At 48.5% G+C, this 22,350-nt stretch overlaps 1 protein-coding gene across 1 annotated transcript in view; it reads right to left on the bottom strand.

Moving 5' to 3' along the window:
- The window catches only part of LOC144114676 (uncharacterized), a 203,241-nt gene that overhangs the window by 105,305 nt on the left and 75,586 nt on the right, over positions 1–22,350 (bottom strand). Inside the window, exons 6-7 of the mRNA XM_077648562.1 lie at positions 16,282–18,258; positions 6,674–6,922 (exon numbers count right to left, since the gene is read on the bottom strand). Of these exons, the coding sequence (XP_077504688.1) occupies positions 6,674–6,922; positions 16,282–18,258 (2,226 nt within the window). The remainder of the gene's footprint in view (positions 1–6,673; positions 6,923–16,281; positions 18,259–22,350) is intronic.

The raw sequence follows: 22,350 nt of genomic DNA, 5'->3' as shown, positions 1-22,350 counted from the left end.
TTAAAAGTAGCTTCACCTTCTTCTCTATGGGCCACTTCAGGAACTTGTCAAACAAGCCTTCAATTATATACACACGAAACCAAACATAGACACGGCTAAAGCATAGCCTCGGAACTAACCGGTATCCATAGTGGTAACTAGGCCGGCCATCGTTGCCTGTGAAATAACGCAAACGATCAGACGATTTCCTGCAGAATCCATTCCAGTCATCTATGGTCCATACGTACGGGACGGATTTGCTGAGGACGTCGCTTCTGATGCTGAGAGACGCTACGGCCAGCAGTTCCAGAGATTTCGCCTCGTCCTCTACTGAAGCCGCCTCATTTTAGCTGCTGTCATCTCCGAAAGTGAAGATCCGGCATCTGCCGGCGTGCGTTCTTCACAAACGGCTTTTACGACCCTGTCCTCCAAACGCGACACGTTACGCTCACACCCCTCGCTGTTCTTCTCTTTCATGGTCCGCTGGATGTAAGCCAGCGCATCCCTGATCTCTGCGATGACTTCGCGTTGGTCTTCAGCCAACGCTGCCTCCGCTCCGGTCGTCAGCTCCGAAAACTTGGGCGGCTGTCACTGCGTCGGCAATACTGGTGCGCTGCGCTGCAAAGGCGCCACTGGTATCAGGGTGCAGACGGTCCTCGAACGAATCCATCTTCGTGCGCAGGGCAGCATTTTCTTCCAATATTTTGCCAGCGTTCCTTTGACTTCCATAAAGGCGTTCGAAAAGTTGTCCTCTGATGCTTGGTCGCGTGCGCGCGGTGGTTCACAGTCACGCGCCAGATGTTCCGCAATGTCTCGGTGTCGGACACTCTCGCTGCATTCGGGGCATCTCACGACGTGGAACTGGCAGGCGTTGGCGAAGTGCTCCAACATGGCGGATGCGACGACCTCCGCGTCGCAGCCGTGCTCAGCGTTCCAGCAGCGTACCTTGCGGCCGAGGATACTGTCCCTGGTGAAGGCTGACCACACCACGTCTTCTTCCTGGAAGGGCTCCTTGTGAAAGGGGCAGTGGTTGCGTTTGGCACCGGCGCCCTCGGAGCAGGACTGGCAGAGCAGGTGTAGACAGGGTAACATGGCTGCCGATGAAGGAACGAGACCGCAGACTATGCACACTCTAGTTGGTGGGAACGGGTTCACAAAACACGTCGGCCTCCAATCGAAGCCTCTGTCGAAACCGAACACTGTCTGCAGGCTCGTGGGCGCCATCGCTGGAGGCACGCACTCAAGCATCCTAACATGCAGCGTCTCGGCCACAGTCGGCTGAGGATGCAGTCTGCGTGTGCGACTGTTATCACGTTTCCGCCGTCCTTGTCACACCAGGGTATGGTGTAAAAATAGAAAACACTAGAATGCGAAGCTTTGCGCGCGGCAGAAGACGGTCAGGCGGAATCTCGGCCGGTCTGCACTGCGTTGTCAATATTTCCAAGAAGTTATATCTACCCGGTTTACCTGATGAGAAACGCGACGTTCTTCTGTTGGTCGTTTTCACCTCCTCGCTGGCCACAGCTACTCCCTAAGCAGAGTTCTTTTCGTCTATCTGTCTCGAAAACGAACATGGAACAGCTGGCGACACCTGGTGTGTGCTGCGGATATCAAGACACGGCGCGAACTTGGGAATCGAAACTGCATTGAGGAGAACAATGCTTTATCTTAGGACATTGCAACGGAAGAAGGCGCTTGTTGATGTAAATTGCGTGGACAGCGGAGTAAGCCGGTAGGATGGTAAGTTGATTACATATATATTTGTTTGAAAAGTGAGAGCTGCGAATGACCGGAAAGGTTTTCGAAATGCCACTACATTAAACGTATAGTTGTTATTCCGGCGGGTGACGCTCTAAGGGAGTTCAAAAGTGGCGTTCGGTAGGGCTGGGCCAGTAGCGTCAGTTTAGTTCCGGTGTTCCAGCGGGAACCTTGCGTGGTCCAGGCTTCGATTACAAGGCAGTACTAGAGCGCCGCCATAGTGAATTCTTCTGAAGAACTCTGTTCATTACCTCGTGCGTTTCTGACGGCTATGTCTAGGGTTAAAGCCCATCGACGATGAAAGCAACGCATCCGCTGCAGCAGTGGCGAAGTACCCCGCGCTCTTCCAATCAACGTCTCCTGAGCTAAGAGAAATTTTTCTTGCATAAGAATTTGTCCACAGTTTCATGAAACAATGCCACCATTTGTACTAGATTAGGAAACGTGTGCTCCGCGATAAAGCCTAACAAATGATTTGTGGTGGAGCTAGTCGAGGCGAAAACCGGTGCTACAAGTGTACAGTAGCGAGGCTGAGCATCCGTCTAGCATGCATGAGGTGAGAGGTTCGATCCCCAGTGTCGCTGGGTACGCAGCTGTGATACAGTGGGTACAAGCTTCACCTGGCCTGGTGCTCGGCTTAAACAGGGTGAAATGCTTGGAAAATGGGTCTTTGACCCCACCTTGAGCAAACGAAAATACCTTGTGCCATGGTCGCAGGCAACGTTACTATTAGCTCTACTCGGATGCGACTCAAGAACAAAGCGACAAATGCCCCTCAGAGGAGACCCTCCAGCCAGTGGTGTCGGCCCATTCTCCGCATGACCGTTCCCTTCGGAACTGCCAGCTTGAACTCATAGGCGGTGGCAGAAGGATGGAAAATAAACAAGGGTAAATCAGATTAACCGCGGCGTCTTGAAAATCGGTCGACGCCATTGGCTGGAGGGCCTCCCTTGACGGGCGTCTGCCGCTTCCTTCTTGAGTTGTATCCGACTATAGCTGGCGTCACTGGCGTCAGGTCCATTCAGCAAACCCTACCTTAATACCCGATCTCGGAGGCCTTGGCTTAGTATAAATGCTACTCGCCTCATGCCCTGAAGTGTGGCTCTAATTGATTGTCTTTCGTCGCTAAAATTATTTTGTACGTACAATTTGACGGTCATAGATATATTACATTGACTTCGCGTTGAGAAGACCTCTTAGTGGAGACTAGTGTTGCTGTTGACTTCGCGTTGAGAAGACCTCTTAGTGGAGACTAGTGTTGCTGCTGTTAACAGCTGTAGAATTCCTGAATGTTTACAAATAACCGAGGTGGCGCTACAATCGCTAGCGGGCTCGCGGTAGGAAAGGGGCCGGGGGCGTCATCGTGGGGTAGACCTGAGCACCAGTTTTTCAAGGCCTGTAGGCGCGTTTTCCGTCTCTGGAAATCACAAAAGTGGTCGATGCTTTTCATGGGTTCCTGCTGCCCTCCCCCCGGCCCTCCTTTCCTAATTCGCCTTTTATCAACATAGGGTCCAACCCTCATAGGGTTGACACGCTCATAGGATGTCAACCCTCTGTAAGACGGCCGCCAAGCCTATCCTTATATCTACTTGCAACCCATACGGAGACGAACACTGTTTCAGGGCTGCAGTGCAAGGACGTCCGTGACTCGAACCATGCGCTGCTATAGCGATCCGCCACCTAACACGGGACAACGGGTTTTTTAACGGCTACACTGTCACCTCTCTGTCCGCAGGTTTCTATCTGTCCGCCCGTCCTCAGCACAAGACAGCTCGAGGAAATAAAAGCTGTGCAAATAGATATGTTCGACTGGGATTCGAACCTGCACCTTTGAGGTGTCAGTGTGGGTATGCAACGCCACGCGTTGGGTCGTTTGCGCAGACGCGAGAAGACAGCGCTGCTGCCACGTTGATCTAGCTAAGCGTTAACGCTTATGCACGGGCACTTCCTCATGTAAGTGTTGCCATTCAATTAGTGCGACTGTACAACAACACCGCTGCTAAAAACGGACTAATTTCGCACAGCGAAGTACAAAGGGGATAGCAGGGATTTTTACAAAAGAGAACTTATATGAGAGATAAACTTTTCGTATGACTGCTCACTATCTTCACGAGATAACTGAACGTATTCCTTGACAGCACTGTGCATTTATATCCGTTTAAAATGCGCATGTGTTTTCTTGTGATGCGTACTCCGTAGCGTTCGAGCACCCGTTCTTCAACGCCCTCGTATGTCCTCTTGTAGTACGCAATCACACGTCGTTCTGCACTGGGGGACAGTGCCCGCGTTCTTTCTTTCGCGTGAACGATTTTTTGTGGGTCTGGTTGGCTTGTCGGGTGCACGAAATGGCTCTAAGTGTGCTTGTGTCAACGCTAGCGTGCTGGTTCCTTGAATCCGCCTGAACGATCTCACCTCGAACGCGTGACACCATTGGGAGGTAAGTTAAAATAAAAAAAAAGAATGGCGCACGATTTAGCACGATTAGGCCACCTACGAATTAAGTCTGCTAGAACTTTGGTTTTCAATTCAATTTAGGTTCCAGGCTCGGTTTTCAATGTCAAGCAGGTGCCTCAGAAAAAGGTGGGCGAAATCGGACTTAGGTTCCGCCTTAAGGATATGACGCGATAGAGTTAATGGGCTGATGCCCATGTATGTGGAAATGGTCATTCTCTACTTTTAATTCATAGATCGCTAGCAGTCCTTATACCAGTGCCAGCGCAGTGGCGCAGCTGTTAAGCGATGCGCCAGAGCCGTGCGATGGCAGGTGCTGCCACCGGTGAGGTTAGCGCGACCCATGTTTCTCTTCCCGAGCAAACTCAAGGTTTCGTACAGACAAGCGTCGGCGACATTTGAAATTGGGGGTTTCAGTCCTGGCGTACCAAAAAGGTGCTTGCGCCGCGACGCCGATAACAGGCGATAATTCATAGCGGACATATCGTACAGCCTACGTCATCGCTGAATGCTTACAAGCGACGTAACGTCAAAAAGAAGTGCAAATATTGTAAATGCTCGCCAAAGTTGACCAATATAAAGATTCTAGGCAGAAGTCGAACGGTACCTACTGGTAGCGTTTATCAGAATAAAAGGCTGATATATGTATCAGCGACATTTCACTGCGCTTGAAGCGAAAATATAATTTCTCTGGAGACGTACCTAATATTATGGAAATTTTGATATGATGAATCACTGCATGACTGCATATATGTACGTGCGTTCTTTCTGAATAAACAGTTGTGAGTTCACGCCTGTATTGTTCCCTTCATGTGCTGCGTTAAATTTAATTCCATCTTGGCAAAGAAACAAGTGCATAAAGATTTTTTTGCTGACAATGTTCATTGCGTTGTTGCTTGCGTGTGGATGAGATCAAAACAATGAACAGTAGGCAAGCATTCCTGCAGTGGGGTAATATAGGCGTAGCACGGATTAGCCAGCAATTTTTTAATCGACCAGGGTCGGCTGCATTAATTATGATTAAGCTGGAGGATAAATGTCACATAACCTCGTACTCCCGTACAGCTTTTCTTCAGAGTTCTCTGCTTTCTGCTGCTGCCCACCCACACCTCGCCGTATTTCACTATTTCGAATGGAACGACAGCCGAAGAAGCGTGTTGGCGTAGTGCTCATGTCACAACGAGGCAAGGCTTTTCGTGGACAGAGATACGAGTCGGTAACCAGGGGCAGATTCATGTGTTACTCTTGGAAATGCTGGTCGCATTTCAACAGCGTATTTCTTGGACTTTTTTTCGTCCACATAATGGGGTCCAGCCGAGATAAGGGGGGGCTCCCTTTCCTCCCATAAATACGCCCCTGTCGGTAACCCCGAAGATGTGCCATATATAGCGCCCACAATCTATACACGAATAAGCCGATAAAGGTGTAAAAACAAAGTAAGCTGTCCTCTAGCGCGCTCACATTTAGGGGCAGGGTATTTTGCCCAAGTTCCGTAGGAGATTTCAGTCACTAAATTTACGGAATGCTTACTCTTAGCAACGGTAGTATATTCCTACTGCAAAGCATGGTAACTTGATGCAGTTGGCAAAGGCAGTATGCATACAAGCGCAGCGGCGGACTGGTCGAATTGCATTCCTTACAGTTAATTGTCTCGTGCAGTCGCTAGGATCGATGAGAACTAGCTTAACCTTCTTATCCATGGGTCAATTCAGGAATTTGTCGCACAAGCCCTCGAGTATGTAAACACGAGGCCAAACACGGTGGCCGTGAAAACATTGGCACGGAACTATAAGGTTTCCATGGTGGTAGCTAGGCTGGTCATCGCTGCTTGTGCGGAATGGCGAAGAACGTGCTTGGGAGAGAAATTCATCCCAGTCATATATGGTTCATTCGAACGGAACCTACTTGTCCAGAAAATCACCACCGATGTTCAGGGAAGCGATGATCAGCTGTTCCTCAGCTTTGGCCTCGTCGTCTACTGACGCAGCCTGTTTTCCAGCAGACGCCGCCGAAGCTAAAAATCCGGCATCTCCCAGCGTGCGATCTTCACACAAGGCTTCTACGACCTTGTCCTTCATAAACAGCGCTGTCCGCTCACACTCTGGCATGACTACCTCTTTCATGGACCTCCCGTTTCCAGCCAGTGCGTCCCTGATTTCCGATGCGACTTCGCGCCTGTGTTCAGCTAATGCCGTCTCGGCCAAGGTCTTGAGCCCCAAAACCTTGTTTTCTAGAGCGTCCGTCACTGCACTGGCGATAGTAGTGGACTGAGATGCTACTGTGTTTTAAGTCTCAGGGCGCAGACACTGCTCGAATGAATCCAGCTTCATCCGCAGGGCACCATTCCCTTCCTGTATCTTTCCTAACGCTTCTTTTATTTGCATGAATACGTTGCCAAATTTATCGTCTTGTTCGCGTGCGCGGGACGATAAACAGTCGCGCTCCAGATGTTCCGCAATGTCCTGGTGCAGGACCATCTGGATACACAAGGGGAGATCATGGCGTGGTACTGGTAGGCGTTGGCGAAGTGTTCCAACATGGCGGACGCCACGCACTCGGCATCGCAGCCGTGCTCAGAGTTCCAGCGGCGTACCTTTCGGCCGAGAACGTTGCCCCTGCTGATGGTTGTCCACGCCATGTCTTCCTCCTGGAAAGGCTCTTTGTCCAGGGGGCAGTGGCTGCGCTTAGCAGCGGCGCCGTCGTAGCAGGGCTGGCATACGGAGTGACGCCAACTCTGCCGCCAAAGCAGTGACGAGACCGCACACTCTGCTCGAAGGGAAAGGGTTCAAGAAGAACGTGGGCCGCCGATCGAGGCCGGTGCCGAAACCGAACACTACCGGCATGCATGCGGGCGCTATGGCCTGAGGCATGCAGTCAAGTGTCCTCAGAGGGAACATCCGGGAACATTGACATGCGCGCACGCACGACTCCCGGGAGAACACCACTCGACCAGCCACGGACCACCGAGGTAACGTGCGCCAGTCTGTGGATCGGCCCTGTCGTGCTCCTCAGGTCGTCTACTCTCCCAGTGCCCGGTGAACAAATTGTGTTTGTTTTCTCTCTGTGTTAGTGCGCTTTAAATGCAGATTCTGTTGAATTGTAATCTCTCTCGATTGTTAATTTGCATGAGTTGCACTGTATTTGTAAATCACTTTGTATGTGCTCGTACGAATGATTGCGAAATCCTCTGTATCGTCTCTCTGCTGTATAAGCTTTGTTTGGTTTTGTGAACCTTTGGCTCCGACCCATTCTCTGGCTTGCGACCGGCGAAGGCTGGGCACCAAACGACCAACCCCCTCGGCTCTTGGTAGCTGGTCTCCGGCTGAGCTTGGCACATTGAGTCAATGGCATCTCTTTTGGCACCGAGACCGCTACCCCCACGCGCTCTAAGGGTGTCTCGGTGCGCACACAAAGGTGCGCGAAGTACTGACACCCAGCAGCACAACTAATCGGCCCAATATTGAGAATATACTGGCAAATTTTTATCACCAGAGTGAAATCAGTCATTCGCAAAATTGGCCAATTTGCCTGCGCTGCTTGGGAAGGGACTAGCTCACGAAGTCTAATCGGCTGACCGAGTTTGCGCGGAGCTTGACTTTGAGTGTCAACCTAGGCGCATGAAGAAATAAAATATAAGTATTGCTGCGACTGGGCGATGAACCCTCGGAGGCCCGAACAGATCAGATTCGCTCACCACTACACAAGGAGCACTGTGCTATCTCCGCAGCCGATCACGCCTCGTGTCAAAAAACCACACTCACTCATGCTGTCCATTGCACGTCATCGTCTATATCAACTTCCATCTGCGGCGTGAACAGATCAGATCAGCCTAACCTCTTTCAGAGCTTAACCTTAGCCCAATATCACAGCAAAGCAAAACACAACCAGCCAAGCAAAACCTTGAGCCAACCTAGCCAAACACATGCTTTCGCACCTCTACTCGGCTTAACTACGTTTCAAAACCCTATCACTTTTTAGCATGTGTTGTAGTTGAAAAGACTGGATCCGGACAACGCTGGCCAATGCAAGCGCCAGTGACTGCAAGACAAGGAAACCTCATGTAACGGCCAACTTTATCGACCTTTTTTTATTAGAACTTAATAGATTTCAAGGCACAAGAACAGCAAACAACAATGTAGGCTCCCGCACTCTTCGGACAGCACATGCAAGAACAAAACCAAGGAAATCCTTCGCCTTGCGAGCCTGCAAGAAAACAAAAGGTGCAATTAGTGGCGGCTTGGCTGACTTACGCTAACCTGGAAATTGTTCCGTCGAATTTGAATCAAAGCCAGCCCGAGCCTCTAACAACGAAAACCACCGATTAGTAGTTGCTCATACCAGGCTTGCGGAGCTACAACTGAAAGATACTGATCATACATCTCTTCCAAGAAAATAAATCCGTTATTTCATAGTCTCCGATTTTTTGCGATTGTTTCCAATCACAAAGAAAGATTTTTGATCTCTATGTTCATCACACTGGTATCTATAGAGAATGCTGAAAAACAGTGACAAATGGCATATACAGCGATCTCACAGAACGAACTCCGAGATCCATGCATCCGCTCGAAAAGGCCAATGTCGCCTATATAGGCAAATAGAAAACAACTCACCGCTATGAATTGAAGTCTCACCACTATGCACTATTCATGCAGTGAACACTGATAGCCCCTTTGTAGGACATACTGCGCATCACCATTTAATATCTTGTAGCATTACTTGTCCATGTACCTCAGCGCAAATTGACTGCCCATTTATGCTTAGATTATATTTATTGTTTTTTTATTCTTTTACTGCTATAAAGATATTTTCCGCGCTTCTCGCCTTACGATATTTTCGCCACAATACTCTTCCCCATGTAGAGTATGCTCTAAACAGAAAGGAGTAAAAAGGGAGTAAGAAAGGGAAGTAAGCTGTCCTATCCGCTAGGAGGCAGCTTACTCTCTTTCTTACTCCCATATAGGCGTTTGTTTGTGTTTAGAGTGTAGCATGCGAGCTAAAATCTCTTGTTTAAATTAAAGGGCTTCTCGCTCTATCTATCGCAAAGGGACACCCGCGGGGCTTGACAACTAGCTGACGGCTATGCAGTTGAACGTCGCGAAGGCTGCGGTTTTTAAAGTTAGATCGCATTTTTGTGCAGCTATGAAATGCTCTCAAGGTGCAGAAAGCCGGTTAAATTCAGTTCAGGTTCTTCTCTGCCTGCAATACATACAGCATATATGAGTATAGCAAGTCGGGGCGCAGGCAGCGAGAAAAAGAGAAAATATCGCCGGACAGTGGTCAATAACATTTTGTTAGGACGACAAAAAAAAGCATATTAGGCGCATATATATTTAACGGAAAATTTTGGTTGTGCGCTCATAGAAGATGCACAGCTGAACTAAGCGCAATTAAACACGTGAAAGGCACACAACACAGGGCAAGCGCTTTGTGTTCATGTTCCTATTCAGTTGCGCATCTGTGATGTGTAGCTTACAATGAACCAAACTGAAACACTTTAAGTTCCGATCATAGAATTTGGATCAAAATTCTCTCGTTTTTAATTTCGTCTGGTGGTAAACTTCTAGTTTAGGTAACACAAAACGAATTTATAACCGATTAATTTTTTCCTCGTGGAGGAATTCGATGCAGCGGCCCAAATGTGGGCGGAGCAGCACTTAACAGTTAAGTCGTCTCTCACTACAACAAAACGCATTAAAAAATGTTGCTATACGGCATTCGTAAAGCGGTGATCTTTATCGTCCATCCCATGCATACCACTTCACCTGCGCCTTGAACACACGACAGTGCAACGCCAAGAGGGCCGGGAGAAGATGTCCACTGCGTGTCACGTATATCTTGTCCTCTACGTCTTGCGCACATGTCCAACATTCTTCGACAAAAAAAATTGAAATTTGGGAAAGTGTAAGATTCTGGTATTGAAATATTCAAGGCCCATTCTTCCGATATCTGGAAAAATCTTCCTTTTATACTGTTTCCATTGCTCGCATCGAGCAGTTATGACTGTAATAGAAAACCAATGAGGAACACTTTGGACTGTAGCAAAAACGTTAATAGCAAAAAAAAATGCAAGCCTGCAGGCGGTAGGTTGGGGATATATTGATCGTTGTAGTAGAATTTTACAATATATGAGGAACACTGCGCTCATAATACCCTCCCTATACCCTATATAACACCCTCCCTGCAAATGCCTTTAAACGTTTTCCCGTTCCAGATTGCTTTTCTCCAGAACTGTTGGGTATGACGTCAGTGGTGCGCCTCCAGGCTCACCGTAACCGGAATGCAGGGGCAGCGGAGAACCTCCTCCATTACACGAAGTACATGGAGGCCTGCAGTTCCTGCAGCACCTTGACGGCCTCCACGTATTGGGCAGTAGTCAACACTGTGTCACCGCCGCCCTCAGACGACTGGCTGACCGCGCCGGACGTCTCCAGCTTGCTGGCGATGTGGTGTTTTGCACGGAAGGCGGCCAGGTGCGCGTAGTACACAGGGGCCGGGATGCTCACGCTCCTTGCACATCGGGAGTATGTGTGGCACAGGTAGAAGCTGAGCTTCTGCAGGTCGTCCGCGCTGAACATGGAGTCATCCCACACGACATAGTAGTGGGCCGGCCGGCTGGTGCCCTGCGGGTGCGCCGAGGAGTACACTTATTCACATGCGAGAATTCCAAGGGCCGTGTCATGTTGTGTCGCGTCGTGTCGAGGTATGTGGTGGTGCGGTGTGGTCCTGCTTGTGGTGCGATGTGGCGTGGCGTGGTGTTTGCGGTTTAAATGCGCCATTACGTGGGAAGGACAGTGTTTAAACGCAATATACAAAAACCGGCAGTGCCCATGAGCAACCCATGCACTTGCCCTGCTCCTAATGCCGCATGCACAACATGTTTCCGGCTTTATCTGGCCTTAGATGCCCTCGCGCCAATAAATACAGTGAATAACTATTATTTCCTGGCTGGCTGTCATCAGCGCATTGGTCGGTCATCGTCATCTATGTCGGTGTCCCGACTTCGGGACAGCATAAACACCGAGGCATACAAGCCGACACGACTATTTAAACAAAAATCAATTTTTGACCGTTTTTTGAGACTTAAAAGCCGCTTCCATCTTTTACGTACGAGCTAAACATCAAGCGCTTCTCTTTTCACCCAACCTTCTGCAATCATGTCTCAGTAGACGCCACCTCGAGAATAAAAACCAATGACCATATCCACATGACAGCATCACTGAGCACTGGCCATAGAGGCCCCCCATGCGCAACTTCCGATACCGCTTCCCCAAAGGTGAACGATGACGTCACAGTCACACACAGCGCTCCTGATGGACTCAATGTAAAGCGGAAATCTTCCGTCACAGTTTCGCGCGTAGGTGATCTCGAAAACCATGCTTCCGTTTCCTCAAGATGTGGAAGGCCTACACCGCAGGCGCTCCTGGAATTTGTAGCGCATTAACGACGCGACACGACTTTGGCGATGCCGGCGCCCGGACTATTTCCTCCGCAAATTCATAAACGAAAACACCGCAGACCATTTCTTCCCACTGACAATCGCAACAAGAGCGGAGAAGAGGACGCCTACCTGGATGCCGAAGTGGCTGCAGAGGAAGAAGTCGAAGTCCAGCGGGTGCGTGACCACCGAGTCTACGGTCGTGCCTGGTGGGACGTTGCGACACTTGCCCACGCCGTCGCGGTCGTTGGCGGGCATGAACCTCGTGTGATGCCGCTTCTGGACCACGATGAAAGTAATTGCTGGCTCGTAGGTCTCGTTGGGAGACAGTTCCTTGCACGCCAGCCGGATGGCGCTCACCTGCGAGATTTGAGAGCGGAAACAAAAAATGTCGGTCAAGGCTGAAAGGCCATTCGAATCATCACGATATCTACCTAGTTCAGAATGTAAACCAAACAATTTGGATGTCCACGAACTATGCTGTCGTATCTTATACAATTGTCGTTTCACAAAGAGTGTACGGCGAAGATCACCGTTTTTTTAAGCAATGCTATTATCGGTTGTACTCTGGTTAAACGAGCCGTTTCAGCTACCGTTCAGTTCAACGGAAGTGCAGCTTTTCCAACTGACGCTTAAATGAATAACAGTCGGCTGCAGTTACTCGGCATACTCCTCTAAATTGAGTTCACGCGGTCCACATTCCGGATCACGTGATCGGTTTGCACATAACTCTGCGCATTGACCACCTAGTTGACTTCACTCAACAAAAATTTCTGTGCAAGCTTGGCGTTTCAGTCTACCTGTAGTGAACAACCACACAGAGCCAAAAAAAATTCAGTACAGGAACGTCCGGCTTCACCGCTCAGCCGTTGTTTTACTGGTGCCACTTCTCGGGCTTTTTTTTTCTGGTTACACTAATCCGAATATAGTCGGATACACTCAAGAATGAAGCCGATTTTCTCCGTAAAAGGACCCCCTTCCAGCCAATGGCTTCGGCTTATCATCACGAACCATCAAGGCTGACAATGCGGTGTGCGCTGTGGCAGTGACAATAGTCTTCCCTGTGAGGGGGGAGACTAACCCCTTTCATCTAGCATTCGCCACGTGGTTACCCAAGCAGGCTCATGAGAATTGGTCTATGCCATTGGCTGCAAGAGAGTCCATTCAGGGTTCTTGAGTTGCTGGGTTCTTGAGTTGTATCCGACTATAATGGAAGTTGTAGTTGTACTTATATTAGCCAAGATAGCAAAATGTGGCAGCCGGAAATGCCGCCGACTCGGCCGATGCAGCGGGTCAGTAGACTGGTCCAACTGCGTATCTCCACTGAGCTGAGATCTCAACAGCAGGTGGCGCTGCCTTTTATTACCCGTGCCACACGCGCACTTTCTAGATGTTTGTAGCCTTAAGTTTGCCTATGCCATTATTTTCGGAGCTGGCGCTACACGTCGAGATTTAACGACATTATTATTTATTGGCAGATTTATTGACATTACTGATTCGCAACTAAACAGAGGAGATTACAATCCAATAAATGACGAAATTCAAATGTTTTCTGATAATATTCGGACACCCTCTTTTCAATATAAGTCAGTAGAATATAACCGCGGGTTCAATTTACAGGCAAGCTCGCCGAAATAGTAGCCAAACATGTCCCGCTTATCACGCTATCAAATCATAAACCTAACACTTGCTTTACAAGAAAGCATCAATGCATGAGAAATAAGAAAAAAAACGGTTGTACAAAAATACAAAGCACAAATGTTCGCCCTGCGCGCCGGGTAAATATAAAACCTACCTAAACCTCTGTTGTTCTGGCCTTTGTGACGAAAAAATTTTTTTTTTTCAAAAAGCCCTTCCTGCGCTACTTAAGAACAATAAAAGCAAGTCCTTCAAAACAATACGTCCGAACAGTGTCAGTAATGATATATCAATACATGATATTGACAGCACCCCCTACTTCGATGCTGAATGTCCTAAAGCATTTAACTCGTTTTTCGCATATATTTTCACCAAAGAAGATAATCCTAACGTCTCGTATGTACCTGATTTTGGTTACCCGTACATGGCGCCGGTTGACATTACACTTGATGGCTTAGTACACCTGATAAATAACCTAGTACTCTCTTTTTCTGGTGTCGATTAAATCAATTCAAAATACTAAAGAAATGCCATTTCTGTCTCCAAAATCATCTTCCTTCATATCTTTAAGCAGTCAATATCTACAGGTGAGGTTTCCACCGGTTGAAAAATAGGAAAGGTTGTACCGGTTTTCAAAAGTGGCAACAAACACTCGCACGAAAACTGCCCACTTCCACCTTTTTGGACTTTGCCAAAGAATTTTATCGGGTAGAACATTGCCGACAAATATCTAAGCTTTGTGCGCTTAAATTACATTCTTTAACTCTGTCATGGGTCCGTAGTTTTCTTTCTAATTGCCAGCAGTACACCGTTGTTAACAAGTATTAATTTCCTGTTTGCGATGTTACATCGGGCGCGGCGCTAGAAGCCTCCTCTGTCCATTACTATTAATAATTTACATTAATAACCTGCCAGCAACAATCTCATCTTAGATACACATATTTGCTGACGTCTGCATTATTCATTGACCAATAAAATTTACTAATGGCCACCTTGAACTTCAAAGTCACCTCGATTGCATAAACGACTGGTGTAAAACGTGTCTAATGACTAAACATTTCGAAGTGTAATATAAATACTTTTAGCCGAAAATGCGCAACTTCGAATTTTCCATACCGCAATAATAACGATACATTGGCTCGGAATACGCAGTATAAGCATCTAGGCGTCCATATTTCACCAAACTTTTCTCGGGCTGAACACACATCCACCACTTTCGCTAATGCTTCCCGGTCACTAGTTTTCTTTCGCCGTAACCTGCTATGCACTACCCCTGACATGCGTAAACAAGCCTATATTACTTTTGTAGCACCGCAGCTAGAGTACACTTCATCCATCTGGTCACCTTATCAGAAATATCTAATAGAGAAGTTGGAAGCTGTCCAGAATCGGGCTTGTCGTCTCATTTTGGCAAAATTACAGTTATCAGTCCAGTGCAACCCAACTGAAGATCAAACTTTCGCTCCATGCATCCTTTGCAAATTCGTCGCGAGACTGCCCTTTTATCTATCTTTCACAAATACGTCCATGCCACTGATTCACCGCCAGCACATCTACAACGTCCCTCCTACTTATAACTGCAGCTATGCCGAATTTATGGCAACACACATGATTTCAACTTCTCGTCACTCCCGCGTGCCATTCGTCTCTGGAACGATCTTCCGGACTGCACCGCCCTGCAGGCTAATCAAGACCCCTTTCGCGAACATCTACCCAAACATTTCGTTGATAACGGTTAGCACGTCATTTAAATACTCAGGATTCGTACAACTTCGTTTTCAGCAGCTTGAGACTATTGCCTCTTCGGTTTCGTGATGCGCAGCTTTGCTCATTTATGCCTGATATGTTTTCTTTGGCTTTTGTATAAATCTTCGTGCATTTCTCCTGTTTTTGTTTCATGAAGCAGAGTGGTTTTTTACTTTTATTCCTGTTAATGAATTGCGATATCTTATCTGAACTCACCTGTTTTTTGTGTGTTTTGCTGTACTTTTAATATGATTTTTGGATTTCTGGCCTATTTCTCACTAACTTCTGTATCGCCCCCTTACACAATGCCTCTCCAGAGGCCTATAAGGTATCTGTATATAAGTAAATAAATAATTTAACTAGTCACGGTGACGATACCGCCTTCAAGGCAGTAAAAAAAAGCCCTGAATATAAACAGTGTTAATGAGAAAGTATAACAGCAATGCCCTTCAAATATAATATAAAAATTATTTTGTAGAAAATGCCACTGTTCTTGCTTGACAAGTGTGTAAAAGTAGAACTCGTGTGTCAGCTCACAGGATAACAGTACATATGAATTCCTATTAAAAATAGTGTTGTTTATGAATAAACGATTATACTCTGGGTAGTGACTTCACACAAAAAAGTTGCATGTCTTTCCGCATGCGGAATGGCGAAAAGAGTATACAGATCTCGGGCGAATGAGGTGTGGCGAACTCAGAAGGTCGCAAACGCCAGTTAGTCTGTCTAATGTCATTAAATACAAGTGTGTGGCACCGCGCCAATTGCGTTAAAAATTGATTTACTAAGTAATTAATGACATAAAACTTGACCGTGTGGCACGGGTATAACACCTCGAACTGTCGTTCAGCTCAACGGACGGTCAACTGCACAGCAGTTATAATCGCCCGTGTGTAAGAAGGATGAGAGGCGGAGCGGATACGTACAAAACCGCGCCAGAGGCCTCAGTCTTGGATGTTTACCACCTTTTGAAGAGAAACGATCAAGCTGAGGTCAACTAACGCCGACAAGACGTCTCCAGAAATGAATATCCTGGATGTCCTGAAATTATATCCCTGTGGAGATCAATTCGGTGTCGTTACGTATATGCACAGCTAGTCGGCTTCTCCAAAGACAAAGGTTATCCAATGACACTAGTGACATTGAATGCGGGAAAAACTGTCTTAACAAGATGAGCATTTAGTGGGCACAGTATAGTAGTAGGCGCAGTTACTTACCTCATAGTTACGGACTTCCAAGAACTGCCCCTCGCTCACTCCGTCCCTGTAGAAGACGATCCGCTCGGGCTTGTGCCTGGTGGCGTGGTGGAAAGCCAGTAGCAATTCTTTGATCATGTCTTTCAGGTCTCTAATGATTTCCACACGCGCCTTAGCCTTGGAGTCTTCAATCTGTACCCGAATGGTGGCGTGAAACTTGGACGGTACACTGTCTAGGCTTCCGACGCACGCGGCGATGGATGGCCTCACCTTGTCTCCAGGCGATGGGTGCGACACGTCTGCTCCAATGACGATCACGGGCCTATGAAACAGCTTCGGCTTCTCCTGCATCAGGAGACTATTGTTGATACCGCCCATCTTGGCGTTGATCTTCTGGCACAGGTTTTGGATGAGCGCTGCGTTGCACTTTTGGACCACGTTGTTGTCCAAGATGCATTGTGTGCGCAGAGAGAGCTCAGTCTCTGCCACCTGCTTGATCTCAGCGTAGTTCGTGGCTTTTGTTATCACTGCCACAACCATCTCCAACTGCGGGTACTGCTTGCGCTGCTCCGTGAGAACGGTCCGCATGGGCTTGCGGTTTGTGTCGAACGTGATGACCGCAAGCGGCTGCGCAATGCGCATGCCCAGTTCTTGGCCGATGCGGATCAGCATCCTGATGAAGTTTTCCAGGGAATCCTTGTGCGCGAAGCGGCTCACGTTGAGAACAATCCACTTTGTCATGGACATCGCCTTGTAGAAGCGCTGCCCTCGGAGATCCCACGTACCGTCGCGCGGCTTGCACATGGTGTTGTTCTCAAATACCAGAGATGGCGGGTCGAGCACTCTGCCCACAACCTGAGTGGGCTCAGTGTTGATCTTGACGCCGAACTCTCGCAGGTACTTGTCCGAGCTGCTGACCATGTCGCGCACAGACTGACGAATCTTCTGGAAGCGCTTGGCTGGCGGCTTGGCCGTGCGCTTGATCATCTCGGCGGTCTGACTCTCGTCGAGCTTCTTCCGACAGTGCTGGCCTTCGGCCAGCTCGCACACCTCCAGAGGAATGTAGACCGGATGCGTCGGGCTGCCACTCTGCACGCAAGGGAAGTTCGGGTACGACAAGCGCCTGTAGCGGCTCTGGAAGTAGTCGGCGACGGAGATCTGACTACCTTCTGATTCAAAATAGATTTCCTTCGCAGGTTCCCTCGTGATCTTGACCACTTTGTACTTGCGCGGGTACGGAAGGTGCGTCACTTTGACACGGAGTCCCTTGAGCTCCCTATTCAGGCGCACGTACTGGTTGTCGCGCAATGACCGGAAGTCTGCGGGCGTCAACACACGACGGCTGTCGCTTAAGAACCTGCACATGAAGTCGACCAGTGGAAGCGACTCGTAGAATGTTGTTGCTGACATGTCGACGTTAAGCATGGGCTTCCATTGGGCGGGTCGAACACTCGTGTAGTAGCCAAACCACACCTCCCGGCCTCCTCCGAGGTCATTGTACTCGTTGGGTCCCGGCGGTCTGAAAAACGAGCGTCCAACCGGTGCAAGGTTGATCGAGGGGCTGTGCCTCAAGACGATGTGTATGGCCTGGAGGACTTCCTGGGGCACAGTTTGTACGCGCTTTTGGAAGACGCCATGCAGGATCTCCAGATTCACTGTGGCCGCGTACTGGATCTTGATTATAAACTTCTGGGATCTTTGGTCTTCCTCGAGGTCGACTGTGAATGTCCGCTCGCGGAAGTTGAGCTGGCGGCGCGTGTACAGGTTCTTGCGGCCATCGAAAGCCGGGATGCAGTTGGCCAGGTCTTGCCGGTACTTCTTTACTAGGAGCTCGATGACAATCCTGTTGATCTTTGTACTGAGGCATCGGTACTTTTTCTGCTCAGGAACCTTGGTCTCCTTGGCAGTTTCCGAGGAGATGTCGACGTCGTAGTGGTAGACGCTGCCAGTCGGTATCTCGATGCTGAAGTGGTTGGCAAGAAGTTGTATGGTCCGGCCCAGCTGGCCGTGGGCAGGCCGCCGTGGGAAGTGAGAGGGTAGGGTTCGCTCGAGCTCCTGCGCCGTGTTTGGAGGTAATTAGAGCAGAGCATGAACAATTAAGTATGGACGCACTCTTTCGTGTGTTGAGCGTCACATAAGTTTGGCCGAATGGTCTTCGATCTACACTACAGCGCAGGACCGGTTCCGGTGAGTCTTAATGGAAAAAGCCTCCTGCACCCCGTGCATTATAGCGAGCCCTTTAAAGGACAGCGCTTGAACAAGAATATCCTCCAGTGACAATGTTTAAAATGTATTGTGCAAGCGAAGTTATGTGCAGTCAAAATTTAAATTTCAGCGTCTTCGAGCCTTTCTATATCTTTTCATCACTCTTTTCATGCTCACAGGTCGGCGCTGTTCAGCCAGCCCTACCCACTCGGCCCCACCGCCGGCTGCCTATGCGTTCGGGATTCCCCCCCCCCCCCCCTGTAGAATGGGGTCGGGGGGGCTTCCTGAACCGCCGAAGCGACGCTTATTACTGGCAGCGGCCATAGCAGCTGCCTTACTTCTGAATCTAACCGACAGACACATCTGAACAAAAATACGCAGGAGCGCGAGGCGGAGAAATGCGCGGGCGTGAAAAAGTCACTGGAAAGAGCTCGCCAACCTTCGCTCGGGATTGTGGGTTCTGAATATTTGGTTCCGATGTTTATGACGAGAGAACGTAGTGATTGAGCGAGGTTCTGTACCCGGTTGGTCAAAATTTTCGGGGCCAGAGGGCTTGCTTGTTTCATCGGTATATCATGGCATTTAAGACGCGAATAAAGCTATCAAGGTTCCCAGAGCACAGAACGATACCTCTTCCGCTTTCTACGGATATTCTGAGTCTGGTGGTGTCATGTCTGCCTGATAATACAGCTCAAAAGCAGACCCTTTGGCCTGAGAACTTTTAGCCGACCCTGTACTTTCCTCGGATTATATTTCAGAGCCTTGTGCTATTTTTAGCGCATATGACAGGGACGATCGGGACGATTGCAAAATCAAGGAACCGCACTGCGTAGTCGCGGTGTTCATCAAAAGCGAGACAGTAATTACTTGTTCTTTTTCTGCCTTAAATTATTTATACAGTGAACCAAGGCCATGATGGTGCCACAGCTGTAGAAGCATTTCTTGCAAGGTTTCTGAACCACTCAAAGGGAAAATGTGGGCTATTTTGAATATGTTTAGACGTGGTATTGTGTTCCCATTCGCATCACATTTCTTAAGAGTCCCTTCTCTGTGCCTCAAAAACCGTTTTTCAGAATCCTCAGTAGAAGCTCTTTAAAACAGGAAAAACAAACAACGCCGAAACCAAAACTCGGTTTCTCCCCAAGTATGACGCCGAGATCAAGGCTTGTCGTCATGCATACTGTCACAGAACCTCTCGGTGCGTTGACTGACTAAACTGGAGACTGTAAGCGACAGACCACTGTTTGTGTGAAATGGCCAAAAACAAAGGTCTTATTTTTTTTCTTCTTGACCAATCTCCGAGCAAATATCGACGGGCATGCAGCTGGTGACGTCACATGTCCAAGGTCGCCCACAGAAATGGTCTCGATTGGGGTGAAAAAAATTGGAAAAATTTAATTATTCATGATGAAACAAACCGGCGCCCGGCACCGAAGCTCGGCACAAGGAACTACAGTGGAAATTTCGGCATTCGTGGAGGTCGGAAAGACGCACCAGCCGCTCATTAAAAGTGAAAGATGAGCAACATACGGGAATCTTTCTATGAATTGACAATGTGCAGACGCGTAATTTATAAGAATCAACAGCTACAGCCCAAGGAAACATCAGTTTGCCAGAGTGGAAGTTTGGGCTCGACAGTGCAACATTTCGCTTGGAGTGAAAGCGCATTTAACGCGTGAATAAAAAAGACAATGCACTCACTGCGGTGGCTCAGTGCTTAGTGCGCTCGGCTGCTGACCCGGTGTTCGCAGGTTTGAACCCGACCGCGGCGGCTGCGTTTTGATGGAGGCGAAAGGCGCCCGTGTGCTGTTCGATGTCAGTGCACGTTAAAGATCCCCAGGAGGTCGAAATTATTCCTCAGCCCTCCACTACGGCACTACTTCGTTTCTTCTTTCACTCCCCCCACCCTTGTCCCTTCCCTTACGGGGGCGGTTGGGGGTACTGCACCATTTCCTTCCCCCCCCCCTCCCGCCAGAAAAGTTAATGTCGATTAGCCCAATAATAATAATAATAATAGGAATAATAATAATAATTGCTTTTTGGGATAAGGAAATGATGCACCATCTGTCTCATATATCCCTGCACACCTGAACCGCGCCATAAAAGAAGGGATAGAGGGAGTGAAAGAAGAAAGAGGTTCCGTAGTGGAGGGCACCGGAATAATTTCGACCACCTGAGGATCTTTAACCTGCACTGACATCGCACAGCACATGGGCGCCTTAGTGTTTTGACTCCATAAAAACGCAGCTGCCGCGGTCGGGTTCGAACCCGGGAACTCCAGATCAGTAGCAGAGCGCCCTAACCACTGAGCCACCGCGGCGGGTTGGATTAGCCCAGCTAATCCAGGATATACAAAGGGGAAGCGAGATTGAGCTCTCCACTGTCCCGCAGAGCCGTTTGTGCACCTTTCCTGGTTGTGCGCCTTTCCTTTCGTGAAAATGAATAGTCTTTGCAAAATTGTGAACTCCAATGAACTCTACAAAGTCCTTCCACTAACTTGTTTTCTTTGGTTTTTGAGGAAAGGAAATCGCACAGTAACCATCTCACATATCTCAGTGGACACCCGAACCACCCCAAGAAGGAAGTGATAAAGGAGGGAGGGAAAGAGGAAAGAGAAAACAAAATTGAAAGTTGGATTTTGAGGAAAGGCAGGTGGAACACCTGTGGCTCAGTGCTACTAGTGGGGCATGCACAGTAGTGGGTAGAGAGCGAAAGAGAGAAATGCCATGTGTCATTACTGCTCCACGTGCTCTCCAGGAATCATGCAAAATTGCTCAACCTGTGGCCAGTAAAGCTTTCACTTTAAAAACAATATTTCATACGCTGGCAACAAAACACTCGGCCGCCGGCGTATAAGTAGTTAACTCCAAGGCTAAACCTGACGACGCACCAATTGCTTGAGCCACCCTTTATCCAGGTGAGACTAAGGCCCTGAACCTCACAGAAGAAACTGTGAAAATTGAAAATTGATTTTTGGGGAAAGGAAATGGCGCTGTATCTTTCTCACATATTGGCAGACACATGAAACACCCTATAAGGGAAGGGAAAACGGAGGGAGTGAAAAAGGAAAGGATGAAAGAGGAAAGGAAGAAAGAGGTGCTGTAGTGGAGGGCTCCGCAATAATTTCAATCATCTGGGGATCTTTATTGTACACTGACATCGCAAAGCACAGGGGTGCCTTAGCGCTTCGCCTTCATCGAAATGTATTTTAGCTGCCCGGTCTGATTCGAACCACTCATTTAAGTACGGTCTTTACGTCACAAACTTCGGTTTTAAATTTCAGCCACTCGCCTTGTCCTCCTCATTGTTGACCAAGGAACCCGTAGCGGTTCCGAAACGTTGTTCTCGATCTAGGCATTGTCAGCAGCTAAATCTTACGTTTCACTTCCAGAGCGCCCTATACGTCATGCACTACCACGATGCTTGCTACCCACAGCACTTTTCAGCAGTAAAAACTAAGCCCTGTAGTCGGCTGGAACTCCAGAAAGAAGCGACGGATGCACTTCAAAGGACGCCTTGCAGCCTACGGCGTCGGCCGATTCTCCGGGCGCCGCTGTCAATCTGATCAAGCGGTGGTTCATATCCTTTCATATGCCACTCCCTGAGATGTCACACAGGTCCAAGAGGATTGAGTAACCATGACGTCATGGGAACCAGTCGACGCCATTTGCTGGAGGGCCTCTATCGAGAGGCACATGCCGCTTCTTTCTTCAGTTGTATTATACCGGAGTTCGGTTCTCGTACCGTCCACTTAAGTCGATGTTTTGGAGAGGTGAGGTTTCCTCTTGCCTTGAAGCTAACAGCTGAACCTCTTTGTAACGAAGCGGTTTAATACGAAACAACTTATATAACGAAGAAATGATTGCACGTGGAAGCTCGGCCATCAGGGGCTATAACGAAGCTACAGCTATAACGAAGTAACCACCGGAAACCTTCAACTTC

The sequence above is a fragment of the Amblyomma americanum genome, chromosome 1 (genome assembly GCF_052857255.1).
Source record: "Amblyomma americanum isolate KBUSLIRL-KWMA chromosome 1, ASM5285725v1, whole genome shotgun sequence".
Lineage (NCBI taxonomy): Eukaryota > Metazoa > Arthropoda > Arachnida > Ixodida > Ixodidae > Amblyomma > Amblyomma americanum.
This window is presented reverse-complemented; position numbering and strand designations above follow the sequence as displayed.